The sequence below is a fragment of the Nyctibius grandis genome (assembly GCF_013368605.1).
Source record: "Nyctibius grandis isolate bNycGra1 chromosome W unlocalized genomic scaffold, bNycGra1.pri SUPER_W_unloc_2, whole genome shotgun sequence".
Lineage (NCBI taxonomy): Eukaryota > Metazoa > Chordata > Aves > Nyctibiiformes > Nyctibiidae > Nyctibius > Nyctibius grandis.
In genome coordinates this window covers 5,539,697-5,551,944 of record NW_027167473.1, presented here as the reverse complement: position 1 = coordinate 5,551,944, position 12,248 = coordinate 5,539,697, and the positions used below count along the sequence as shown (strand labels likewise).

General features: G+C 45.4%; 1 protein-coding gene across 1 annotated transcript in view; it reads right to left on the bottom strand.

Annotated features, from left to right (window-relative positions):
- Positions 1-12,248, bottom strand: part of DCC (DCC netrin 1 receptor) — a 436,443-nt gene that overhangs the window by 122,571 nt on the left and 301,624 nt on the right. Inside the window, exons 8-9 of the mRNA XM_068424420.1 lie at positions 6,472-6,628; positions 897-1,051 (exon numbers count right to left, since the gene is read on the bottom strand). Coding sequence (XP_068280521.1) covers positions 897-1,051; positions 6,472-6,628 — 312 coding nt within the window. The remainder of the gene's footprint in view (positions 1-896; positions 1,052-6,471; positions 6,629-12,248) is intronic.

Here is a 12,248-nt window from a genome sequence, read left to right as displayed (position 1 = left end):
CTTCATGCTCAAACTTGACACTTTAGAGAAATCTTGAAGTTATTAAATAGGAAAAATATCCCAAATGTCTACGCTGGGCATTAAACAGAATCACAGAATCAATCAGGCTGGAAGAGACCTCTGGGATCATCGAGTCCAACCATTGTCCTGACACCACCATGGCAACTAGACCATGGCACTAAGTGCCATGGCCAGGCTTTTCTTAAACCCCTCCAGAGATGGTGACTCCACCACCTCCCTGGGCAGCCCCTTCCAATGGCTAATGACCCTTGCTGAGAAGAAATGCTTCCTAATGTCTAACCTGAACCTTCCAAGCCCTTCTTCTCCTCCACCTCGCCATTCCCACCTCCTCTACCTGCTCCCACCACCAAGCCACCTGCGGCAATAAATCAAGGAAACTCATTTCAGGGTTTACCAGCAGCACTGTTACCTTCACACAACGAGGGGTTTTCATACCTTTCAGTTAAATTTCTGCACGTGGCGACGTGTGAAGATGTAGACGAGTTTCTGTGCTTCTGTTTCCCACCTTATTGCACAAGGAGAGCGGATTCTGACAGGGGCTTTACCAAAGGAGCACAAAAGGAGCTCAGCATCACACCCTTCACTCCTTTGCTTCCCCAAAGCAGACCGGTGCCCGTCAGTATGAAGCACAGCACCCATTTCTGTGCTAAAAACTAGACACTGATCCCATTCTCACAATTAATTCTTCCAAATAACTAATTTTGCCACGGAAGGGCTCAAATAATGTTTCAATCCTCTGGACTGGGCCATATTTTTTAAGAGGAGCTACATGAAAACCTTAAACCGATGCCCTACGAGAACCTCAGGGCTGCAGTTCATCCCTACAGCTGGTGCTGCCACCCACGCCAAGCCCCCGTGTTGCTGCGCACACTCACGCTCCGGCTGCGTGGCCACCTTGACGGGCTGCGAGCTCTCTCCTGGTCCCCACTCGTTGTATGCCACCACTCGGAAGGTGTAGGTCTCCTCTGGTTTCAGGTTGCCCACGGTAAGTTGAAGCGTCCCAGATTGAGATGTGTTGACTGCCCGTTCCCTAAAAAAAAACCCCAAAAAAACATTTTTAAAGTGCATTTGGATCTTAAAGCATTACTTATTTATGCAGTTGGTAGCCTGCAAGCAACAGGACAAGAAGACATAGCCTCAAGCTATGTGGCAGCCCCTGGCCTGGGAGACACACAGGACATCATCCTCCCACCAGGGCAAGAGCCATAGGATTTCTCCTGGCACCAGAAGCACCCAGAGCTCAAGGGGTATTTGCACCCTGGCACTGGCATCTCTGCCTCGGGTCAAGCAAAGCTCTGCCTAGCTCTGGCTTTGTGCTGCTCAGTGAGAAAGACACAGACCTAGAGTCATTAACGTGAGATTATGTGGGAAAAACACAATCCCTAAATGGTAAAGCAGGGTTTAAATTGGATGAAATCACAGTCGGTTCATGGACAATCTGCAAACAGAAGTAGGTAAAATTGCTTCTGTAACTGATTTATTACAGGTGGCGTGTCTTGCTCCTCTCCTTTACTAGAAGCCCTCTGAAAAGCTAAAACCAACAAAAAGGTTTTCTGTCGCACTTGACAACACAAAAGCAAGAAAGTAAGAAAGAAGAAAAAAAAAGTACACATATCTAACTTCCTATAGATTGGGTTTTCTAGCTATGGGATGTAGAGTTTCTTCCAAATGCAACACCAAAAGCCTATAGGGCACTGCAAGATCTTGTAACTGCAAAAAAATAAGAAATGGACTGCATAAAAACCCCCAAAGTTCCAGATGTGCCTGAGTAAGGACTGAATAATAATCAAGCAAACACCCCACGATGGAGACCAAGAGGAATAAAGCAAAAGAAAGGGCTGAGGTTTCCCTCTGGGCAGGCTGAGAGGCGAGAACTGCCAGCAGCCCACTTACCCCATCTCGCAAGCCGGCAGCGGCCACGTAGCAGATATTTAGAGGAATACGTGAACCAGGACAGAAGTATTTGTTTATTCTCCTGGTGTATGACAGAAATACCTGGTTATTGTCCTGGCACAGAGCTCCTGATCACAAGTTTCTGGAATTTTGGCACCCAGGTGATCACAGACACCCAAAATGGGTCCATTGCCTTCAAACTGTCAAATCTCTGACTCCACTGTTTCTGGTTTGTGAGAAAAAAATTATCCCTTTTGTTTAAACAAGCCGTCTGCCGACGTCACATCTGGCAGTGATGTCTTCTGTGACACTGCAAACCCTCCAGCTAGCAAAGAGAAAGAACTTATGAACATAACCCTGATACCAGACGGCTTAGTAAAAGTAGGCCTCAGTGTAGGCCCTAGAAGGCCTGCTCTGTGTAGGCCCTCAAAGGCCTGCGCTGTGTAGGCCCTAAAAGGCCTGCTCTGTGTAACCTTTAGACAGAATCAACTTTCCTGTCAGTAATTTTCCTTTCAGCTAAAATAACTGCACTTTCTGAAGCTAACGGCATGTTTTGCAGACAGGGTCTGCTTCTGGGACCGATAATGCTTAAAGTTATAGTTGTCACTGGCTCTTGCTTGTGCTTATCTTAGAGAATCTAAGGTCTCTGTTAAATTCCTCACTAATTATAAAGAAGGGCCAAAGATAAACAAGACTGTGAACAACATCTTTGTAGTGTCTTAAATGACTTGATTCACAGCTCTGGCATCAGGAGCAGAGATAAATCCTGTAACAGCCAGAACAGGATCTTTTCCTCGGAGCCACCTGCATGTGTCAGCAGAAAGGCCTCGACCACACTCACGCAGAAGCAGGGTCGTACAGCAGAACTATGGGGGGATTACGACCCCCAGAGACCCCTTCCCCGATTTAGTACGCATACACAAAGAGATTTAAATAATATATTAACATATGCATAAGGTTTCTTGGAATAGGCGGCCTTTTCTCAGGAATTATATGAATATTCATTTTTCTGTAATGTATATAATGAGCGTGCTTTTGTGCATTGGTGGACATGTTAGGTGGGGTGATCCCCCATGTCCCTCGGCCTAATGAAGTAATGCCTGCTCATTAACGCTAAAACCCGGCGTTAAGGAGTTTTATTCCCGATTTTGGTGACAACCCTACACTTGTCTTCGTAAAATAGGGACCAAAACACATCAGATGAATGCTGTAAAGCATGCGGCTGCCTTTCTCCCTTGAGCTGCAGCGACCTGCCCCGCTGACGCGCACCCAAGGCTGAAGTTAGGTGAGATGAGTGTCACCCATGTCCCAAAGTCCATCTCGTGCTCCTGCTTACCGGCGAGGGGTTAATACGCTACAGATAATCTAAAAAGCACCAAACCCCCTTGAATCAGGCACCTTTACATTCGGGGTTTTCTTTTGCAAACCCATCTCAGCCATAAATTACAGTCTAAAAATAAAAGACCTTGACTAAAGTCATCCACTTCCTTGTAAAATGGAGGCTTCGACGTGTAATTTCCAGTGACTGAAGATCATGTTACATTATGGTATCAGCATGTAAAAAAGATAATTACAGTTCCCATATATCTCTTAGGTGTGTAACAAATGCTTTTATAATGTCTCAAACACCTAATTAGTTACTTCAAGTAAGACAAGTCATGTTAATGCTCCTTGCTGTGAAATGAATACTATTAATTTTAACCTGGCCAGACTTTTACTGCCTCGAGTTCTTTTTTTACCTCCCATTACTGTTCTCCCGCAAAATAACATAAAGTCCTTGATTATAACAAGCAAATCTCAAAACTAATGTAAATAGATCATCTGGGAATGATATTTTAGAACTTCAGCTGAATTTGGAAGGTTTATTTAATCAAATAGAATTTTTTGGATTCAATTAAGTGGTCCCTCGATTCATTTCTTCAGCCTGCAACACGCAAGAAGCTAAACTGGGAGATCTATTAGCTTGTTGTGACTATCTACATATTTCTTAATTCGTTGCTGAAAACAAGTGAATGTCCAACTGAAAAGAAAACTGGTCCCAATCCTGCAGAAGAGTCCTTCGTCAAAGGGTTTTACTTCAGCTGTAATAGATTTCCAGGGTCATTTTCTTCTTTTTTTCTTTTTTAAAGATCAGAGCATTTAATTTCATTTATTGGCAGAAATTTTTGCTAACAGTCAGTTGAAAAAGAAAGATAGCTACAAATCACGACCCGTTATTTAAGCTAACTTGACATTTCAAAGGTTGCAATCAAAAAACTGACCGGTATTTTGTGTCTCATCTAAAATGCTAAGCAGAAATACATTGCCATATAAATATATCTCATTGTTTATAAATCAATATAGAAAAATTTTCACTGTAAATTAAATTTTAAAGTTTAAACATAGCAACGTAAATTCTCACCAGGAAGGCAGAATTCATTTCAAACTATGCACAGGTAATTAAATATGCCTTGAGATTACATTTGAGGAGTTATTTTCTGGTTTGGAGATAGATCAAGAAGAAATTGGCAAAAATAAACGTCGTGGTGACTAATACGCTACCCACATAAATATCAAATGCCTGTGTGCATCAATGCTCACTCATTGAGAAGCCAACCAGGAGAGACAGGTGAGAAGAGGGCACAAACACTGAGGCCGAGAGCAAAACTGAACATCAAAACTCGACATTTTCAATCTTTCAGATGACCTTATTACTTGTACATAACACATAGTTTTTTTCAGTGAGTTTATAACATCAAATGAAACCTGAACGAGCTCCTTTCTCTTCTGGAACACTTCTCCTGCGAGGCAGGATGGATTTTTATGGTCTTTGTGCAAACTTTTACCTCAACCAGAAACTTCCCCGAGTGCAGGTGTATTGGTAGCCTGTTTATTTATTTCCTAAGAGATTTAAGGTTTGTTTTCTCCTTTTCTGAGAAACTTGCCTTTTACCTTTAAGTGCTCTTTCCAATCACCCTTATCAGCAAGCAAAACCATTTGATCCCATGCAGGATGCCCAGCTGAGCGTGAAGATTAAAGAGCATCCCATCAGAAGGGCTCCGGTGATTACGCTACGGCAGTAAGTGTAATCACTTCCAAAAGGGGTTTCTTTGAAAGGGCTGAGCTGAAAAAACCCCTCTTATGATAGAGTTCAAAACACAGGAGATTATTTTTCTGGCTGGTCCCTGAAATGGTCACGCACCCTCCGTGGTGTGTTGGCCTTGATGGTGATGCCAGTCGCCACGCAAATCCTCCCCACTCTGGAACGTGGGAAGATCGCCTTATTCCAGACTCAAAAGTAATTTCTCTGACAATTCCTTTGCATCCCTGAGGTCAATGTCAAATCCAAGATTTATTTTGGTAAGCAGAAAAATAGCTCTTTTGTAAGGAAAGCATCATTTTTACATCTTTTTTCATCTCAGAAACACAACTATTTAAAAGCCTCATATAAGAATATTACTATTTTCTCCTCAATTCTGAACTAAAAGGCTGAGTTAGAAGCCTACTGCAGCAGCTGGAAGTTTTTAAGACACTTAACTGAGATGTGATGACACAGTGCCCTCCACCATTGCCACGTCTTCATGCCCATCAACAAACCTCAAAGCACTTGATAAACATAAGAAGATGAGAATCCCCATGCACAGCACGGGACCCCGTTCCATTATTACTGGTGGCGATGGCTGCAGACAAATGTTAGGACCTAGATGTGCAAAAAATATCTGATTCAGCCGCGTGAACCTGGATTTGGTACCCAAACTGGGAGTGACAAGGGAGCTGCTGAGCATCCTCACCTCCCTGAACTCATTCATCGCTCGTTTTGTGTCAGTTACTTCTCTAGGGCCAATTAATATCTTCCCTGAGTGTCTTAAAATCTACAATATATCCCCTTCAGAGAATCATTTTGGTTGGAAAGGACCTTTAAGACCATCAAGTCCAACTGTTAATCCAGCACTGCCAAGCCCACCACTAAACCCCGTCCCTATGTGCCACGTCTACATGTCTTCTAAATATCTCCAGGGATGGTGACTCCACCACTTCCCTGGGCAGCCTGTTCCAATGCTTGACGTCCCTTTCAGTGAAGAAATGGCTATATGGCGATAAAAGAAAGCTGGATCTTGTTGGAGATTAAGATGAGAAGCTTGGGCATGTCCAGGCAGAGGCAAGAAGTTTTGCCTGCAAGACTGAGCCCCTTAGGATGAAGGATAAGCTGACGCCAGTGATGCAAAGAACACTTGAGCCTGCGTCTTCAGAGGAAGATGAAAGGTAAAACACGGAGCTAACAATACCTCATCTTAGATGGTCAAGTAATAGCTGGAGGAGGTAAGATCCATAGACATCACTGCCAACACAAGTGGCCCTTCATACCAAGATAATGACCCCTGTTATACAAATGTTGACGTGGTGTCTACAAAAATAAACAGCAACAAAAGCCTTTTCTAGCTTCACCCTTCTTTTACCACAGGGAGAAGAACACAAGGTTGAGAACCATTTGCAAGATACTTGCAAAGACCTCAGGCTTTGCAAGTCTTAGGACTATCCCCCCATCCAGAGGGAGACCCATGGTCTGTTGCCACCTACCTGTTGACGCCATCCCTGGAGAAGAAGACCGTGTACGTCTGGACGCTGCCTCTGGCTTCTGCAGGTGGGCGCCAGCTGAGACGGACAAATCGACTGGAGACCAAAACAGGGACCACATCTCGGGGGGCAGAGGGGAGGACACTGGAACTTGGGACAGCTGGAGGGGAAGGAGAGGAGGAAGTCAGAGAGGCCGGTGGCACAGGGGTGTCAGGGAAGGCAGGAGGTGCCGTGGTGGCCACGGCTGAGGTGTTACAAAACAAAGGGCCAAGGCGGCACGGAATAAGCGTGAATAAAATGACAGGGGATGGAAGAGAGAGAAAAAAAAATAACAGTAGAATCACACCTTCAAATACACCGTCCTGAACCATCATCTAAAGCGAACAGCAACACGCAAACCTGAAGTAGGCTACTTCCTTGGGCTCACAGAATCACACAGAATCACAGAATGTTCGGGATTGGAAGGGATCTCCAAAGATCATCTAGTCCAGTCCCCTGCTGGAGAAGGATTACCTAGATCATATCACACAGGAACGCGTCCAGGTGGGTTTTGAATGTCTCCAGAGAAGGAGACTCCACACCCTCTCTGGGCAGCCTGTGCCAGTGTTCGGTCACCCTTACAGTAAAGAAGTTTTTCCTCATATTTATGTGGAACCTCCTGTGTTCCAGCTTGCACCCGTTGCCCCTTGTCCTGCCAATGGATGTCACTGAGAAGAGCCTGGCTCCATCCTCATGACACTTGCCCTTTACATATTTATAAACATTCATGAGGTCACCCCTCAGTCTCCTCTTCTCCAAGCTGAAGAGACCCAGCTCCCTCAGCCTCTCCTCATAAGGGAGATGTTCCACTCCCTTCATCATCTTCGTGGCTCTGTGCTGGACTCTCTAGCACTTCCCTGTCCTTCTTGAACTTCTTGAACCCAGTCCTCCCAGTTTGGGGTCATCAGCAAACTTGCTGACAGTGCACTCTATTCCCTCACCCAAGTCATTAATGAATATATTGAATAGAACTGGTCCCAGTACCGACCCTTGAGGTATTCCACTAGATACAGGCCTCCAACTGGACTCTGTCCCATTGACCACCACTCTCTGGCTTCCTTCCTATTTACTGTAGGGCCGTTAACAGTGTTGTATTATCTAAACAGCTTACAAAGAACAGCTTTATGTAAAAAGCATGAAGCTCACTGAATATTAGCTTAGATTTTCTTATATTATCCCAAAATTACTATTATTGAAGCCATCAATATTGCTATTACTAATAACAAATATTATTACCTCTTACTTATTGTGATCGAGCCAAAACCAGAGGGAATTAAGGAATTTCCCAATGGCATTTCCAGAGTAATTAGGCGTTGAAAGAAAATAACGAGCCACAGTCTCAGCTCTTTTGGCTGCAAAGTTGTGATCCATTCTTTGCACTGAGATTGCCTTTAGCGTCCTTAGTCATGGGCCACTGAGCTAAATAATGGGCAAACACAAGGCTAAAGTGTAATTCTGAGTACATTTATATTACAACGTGACTACTTTGCTTCACAGAGTGAGTAGATTTGGGCTTCTGGTCTATTCTATATGTTGACTCCTGTGTTATAAGCGTAAGTGCATTGTAAGCGAGTCCAACTCAACTGGAAAAGCCTCATAGGTTTGTCTGTGTGTTTTTTTTCCAGTCTTGACCTTGGCACTTGTCTAGAGATGTTTAACTACCGCATCCCTCGTTAGAAGACACAATCACAGAATCACAGAATCACAGAATCACAGAATCAATGAGGTTGGAAGAGCCCTCTGGGATCATTGAGTCCAACCGTTGCCCTGACACCACCATGGCAACTAGACCAGGGCACTAAGTGCCATGGCCAGGCTTTTCTTAAACACCTCCAGAGATGGGGACTCCACCACCTCCCTGGACAGCCCCTTCCAATGGCTAATGACCCTTGCTGAGAAGAAATGCTTCCTAATGGCCAACCTGACCCTCCCCTGGAGAAGCTTGAGGCTGTGTCCTCTTGTCCTATTGCTAGTTGCCTGGGAGAAGAGGCCGACTCCCACTCTGCTACAACCTCCCTTCAGGTAGTTGGAGACTGCACTAAGGTCACCTCTGAGCCTCCTCTTCTCCAGGCTAAACAACCCCAGCTCCCTCAGCCATTCCTCGTAGCTCAGACCCTCCAGACCCTTCCCCAGCTTGGTCGCCCTCCTCTGGACTCGCTCCAACACCTCCATTTGATGTTTCAAGACATCAAATGAAAACTTTCACCCAACACACTACCTCAAAATATTTTTTATGCTTTCTAACAACCATTTCACTCATTGATTTGAATTTTTTTTAATCTAGAGGTGAACTTTCTATATATTTCAGCTTTAGAAGAGGTGTCACCATCTCTGGAGGGGTTTAAGAAAAGCCTGGACATGGCACTTAGTGCCCTGGTCTAGTTGCCATGGTGGTGTCAGGGCAATGGTTGGACTCGATGAGCCCAGAGGGCTCTTCCAACCTAATTGATTCTGTGATTCTGTGAATGTATTCAAACATAAAACAAACATTCAGGCTTTAAGTTAAGTATTTCATTTCAGAAAAAAACAAGATGTTTTATTCAAGTTAAAATATAAACCTTTCGGATTAATTCAAGTCTCTTCCCTACTCCCCCCACAATATTTTCCTTGGGTTTAGCACTTCAATTCGGTTATTCGTACAGCACGAATTTCAAGTACGATGTAAGAACATGAATCTGTTCTCATCTCCAAATCCTCAGTGTTAAAAGGAAAAGCAATTATATGGAATTTTAATTCCAGAACTAACATCAAATACGTGCTTATTGTCTAGTGTTGCTCAGTACAGGCACAGCCTTTTGTTACACTTCTGCATTCAGAGAATTTAGGGGTTTTTTTTAATTCTTTTTTTTTTATTTAGAACCTTTTGGACCCGTCTTACACCTTCCACAGAGCGAACTGTGAAAGTTATAAGTGAGAAAAAAAAAGAGATATCTGTAACTCAAGAGATGCTGCCTATGTAACACCTCGCACCTGGAAAAGTGAGGCACTCTGCCAGTAAAATATGACTTACACAATCCATGACTTACACATTCCAGATACACCCGCGAGCAGGTTGGGACAGTAACCAGGAGCTGTTTTCCTCCAGATGGAGGAACCACTTAGTGCCCTGGTCTAGTTGCCATGGTGGTGTCAGGGCAATGGTTGGACTCGATGAGCCCAGAGGGCTCTTCCAACCTGATTGATTCTGTGAACAGCCAAGGACGTAGGGTTTGTGCCACTAAGGAACCTGGTTTTGGTATGAGGCACATCCTTCAGCGTGGGGATCCTGGGGCCTGAAGCCCATCTGTCTGGAGGCATCACCGACGCTAAGCCACCAAAGTACGTGCCTCGAGAGGGGAACGCAAGATAAAATTCTGCATTTCACATGGGCAGTGAAAAATTTGGTCTGAAATTTCATGATGAAATGATGGATTTCATCATCCATCCTCTGTGCTGCTTCCAAAACCCAACACCAACCTGCAGCAAGAAGACGTTCCCTGGGAAAGTCCTGGGACACGGATCCAGGAGGGAAAGCCCTGGGACATGGATCCAGAAGCTCTCATCGTCCCACATTAAGTGATTAAATGGGCAAGAATTGGTGGAATGGAGACACAAGAACCAAATGAATCGCAGTGTTTTGGTGTAATCATTAAATAATTAAATTTTGGTCTTCTTTCCAACAGCGAGGAGAAAAGGAGATGTTCTATCAGATGACCTTTACGGAGATATGAAGTAGGTGTAATTTACTGTCCCAAATAAGTATCAGAGGACAAGGTACTGGTAGCTTACTGGTAGAAGAGAAGACTGAGAGGGGATCTGATTAGTGGGTATAAATAGATGAGGGCTGGGTGTCAAGAGGAAAGGGGCAACCTCTTGTCACTTGTGCCCTGCGATAGGCCAAGGGGCAATGGATGCAAGCTGGAGCACAGGAAGTTCAACCTCAACATGAGGAAGAACTTCTTTACTGTAAGGGTTACAGAGCACTGGAACAGGCTCCCCAGAGAGGTTGTGGAGTCTCCTTCTCTGGAGACTTTCCAGACCAATCTGGATGCGTTCCTGTGTGACCTGCCCTAGATTGGTCCTGCTCTGGCAGGGGGGTTGGACTCGATGAACTCCAGAGGTCCCTTCCAACCCCAACATTCTATGATTCTATGATTCTTATCAGTTATGGTCCAACAAAATACTCTTTTCTACACAAGTGACTTTTATTACATTTCCTGGGGACCATTAACAAAATTTGGCCTTTCCAGTTTTCATCCAACTGGTCAATCACACGACATAGTCTCAAGGAGTTGCATTCAAAAAACATTTCTTCAGGTATTTTGCACTCAAATCCATTCTCCAAACGCCATCAGAGATCACGTTGGCATGTGAGATCTGTCCTCGCTGCCATACATGCTTCCTCCCTGCTGGCTTCTTGCACAGTAATTCATTATTATTCGGTGCCATAATGATGTTCTGAGAAACAAGTCATGCAGGACTAATTTTTATTACGCCTCTTTTATGACATTATGAACCTTGCTATAAATCACTGAAGTTCACGCGTGTCAACAACGCCCCATGTTACTGTACGAGGAATTCACTCGTGACTCAGCACCTCACAGGATTAGGCCAACAGCTCTTTGGAAACAACACGTACGTATCTGAAATACAAAATCTAAAGGAGACTGAGGAGATTTTGACACTTCCATCCCATCTGCAAATTTGCAGATGACACCAAGCTGGGTGGGAGTGTCAATCTGCTGGAGGGTAGGAAGGCCCTACAGAGGGATCTGGACAGGTTGGATAGATGGGCCGAGACCAACGGCATGAGGTTCAACAAGAACAAGTGCCGGGTCTGACACTTGGGCCACAACAACCCCCTGCAGCGCTCCAGGCTGGGGGAAGAGTGGTTAGAGAGCGGCCCGGCGGAAAGAGCCCTGGGGGTGCTGATGGACAGGCGGCTAAACATGAGCCAGCAGTGTGCCCACGTGGCCAAGAAGGCCAGTGGCATCCTGGCCTCTATTAGGAATAGTGTAGCCAGCCGGTCTGGGGAAGGGATGGTCCCTCTGTACTGGGCACTGGTGAGGCCGCACCTTGAATCCTGTGTCCAGTTGTGGGCCCCGCACTTCAAGAGAGATGTTGAGGTGTTGGAGCGAGTCCAGAGGAGGGTGACCAAGCTCATGAAGGGTCTGGAGGGTATGACCTACAAGGAACGGCTGAGGGAGCTGGGGGTGTTTAGCCTGGAGAAGAGGAGGCTCAGAGGTGACCTTAGTGCAGTCTCCAACTACCTGAAGGGAGGCTGTAGCACAGTGGGAGTCGGCCTCTTCTCCCAGGCAACTAGCGATAGGACAAGAGGACACAGCCTTAAGCTTTGCCAGGGGAGGTTCAGGTTGGCCATTAGGAAGCATTTCTTCTCAGCAAGGGTCATTAGCCATTGGAAGGGGCTGCCCAGGGAGGTGGTGGAGTCCCCATCTCTGAAGGGGTTTAAGAAAAGCCTGGAGATGGCACTTAGTGCCATGGTCTAGTTGCCATGGTGGTGTCAGGGCAATGGTTGGACTCCATGATCCCAGAGGGCTCTTCCAACCTGATTGATTCTGTGTGTGATTTCTTGTGAGGCATATGGTCACCTTCAGTGAGACGTCGGGAAAGAACCGCAGAGGAACACAGGCAGCCATGAACCCACCCAACAACTCACAGCTCCAAAAGCTCCACGTCCCCCCGGCTGTTACCAGTCCTTGATAGCAAAGGTCTATGAAGGCGTCCTGGAGGGACCCCTCCTC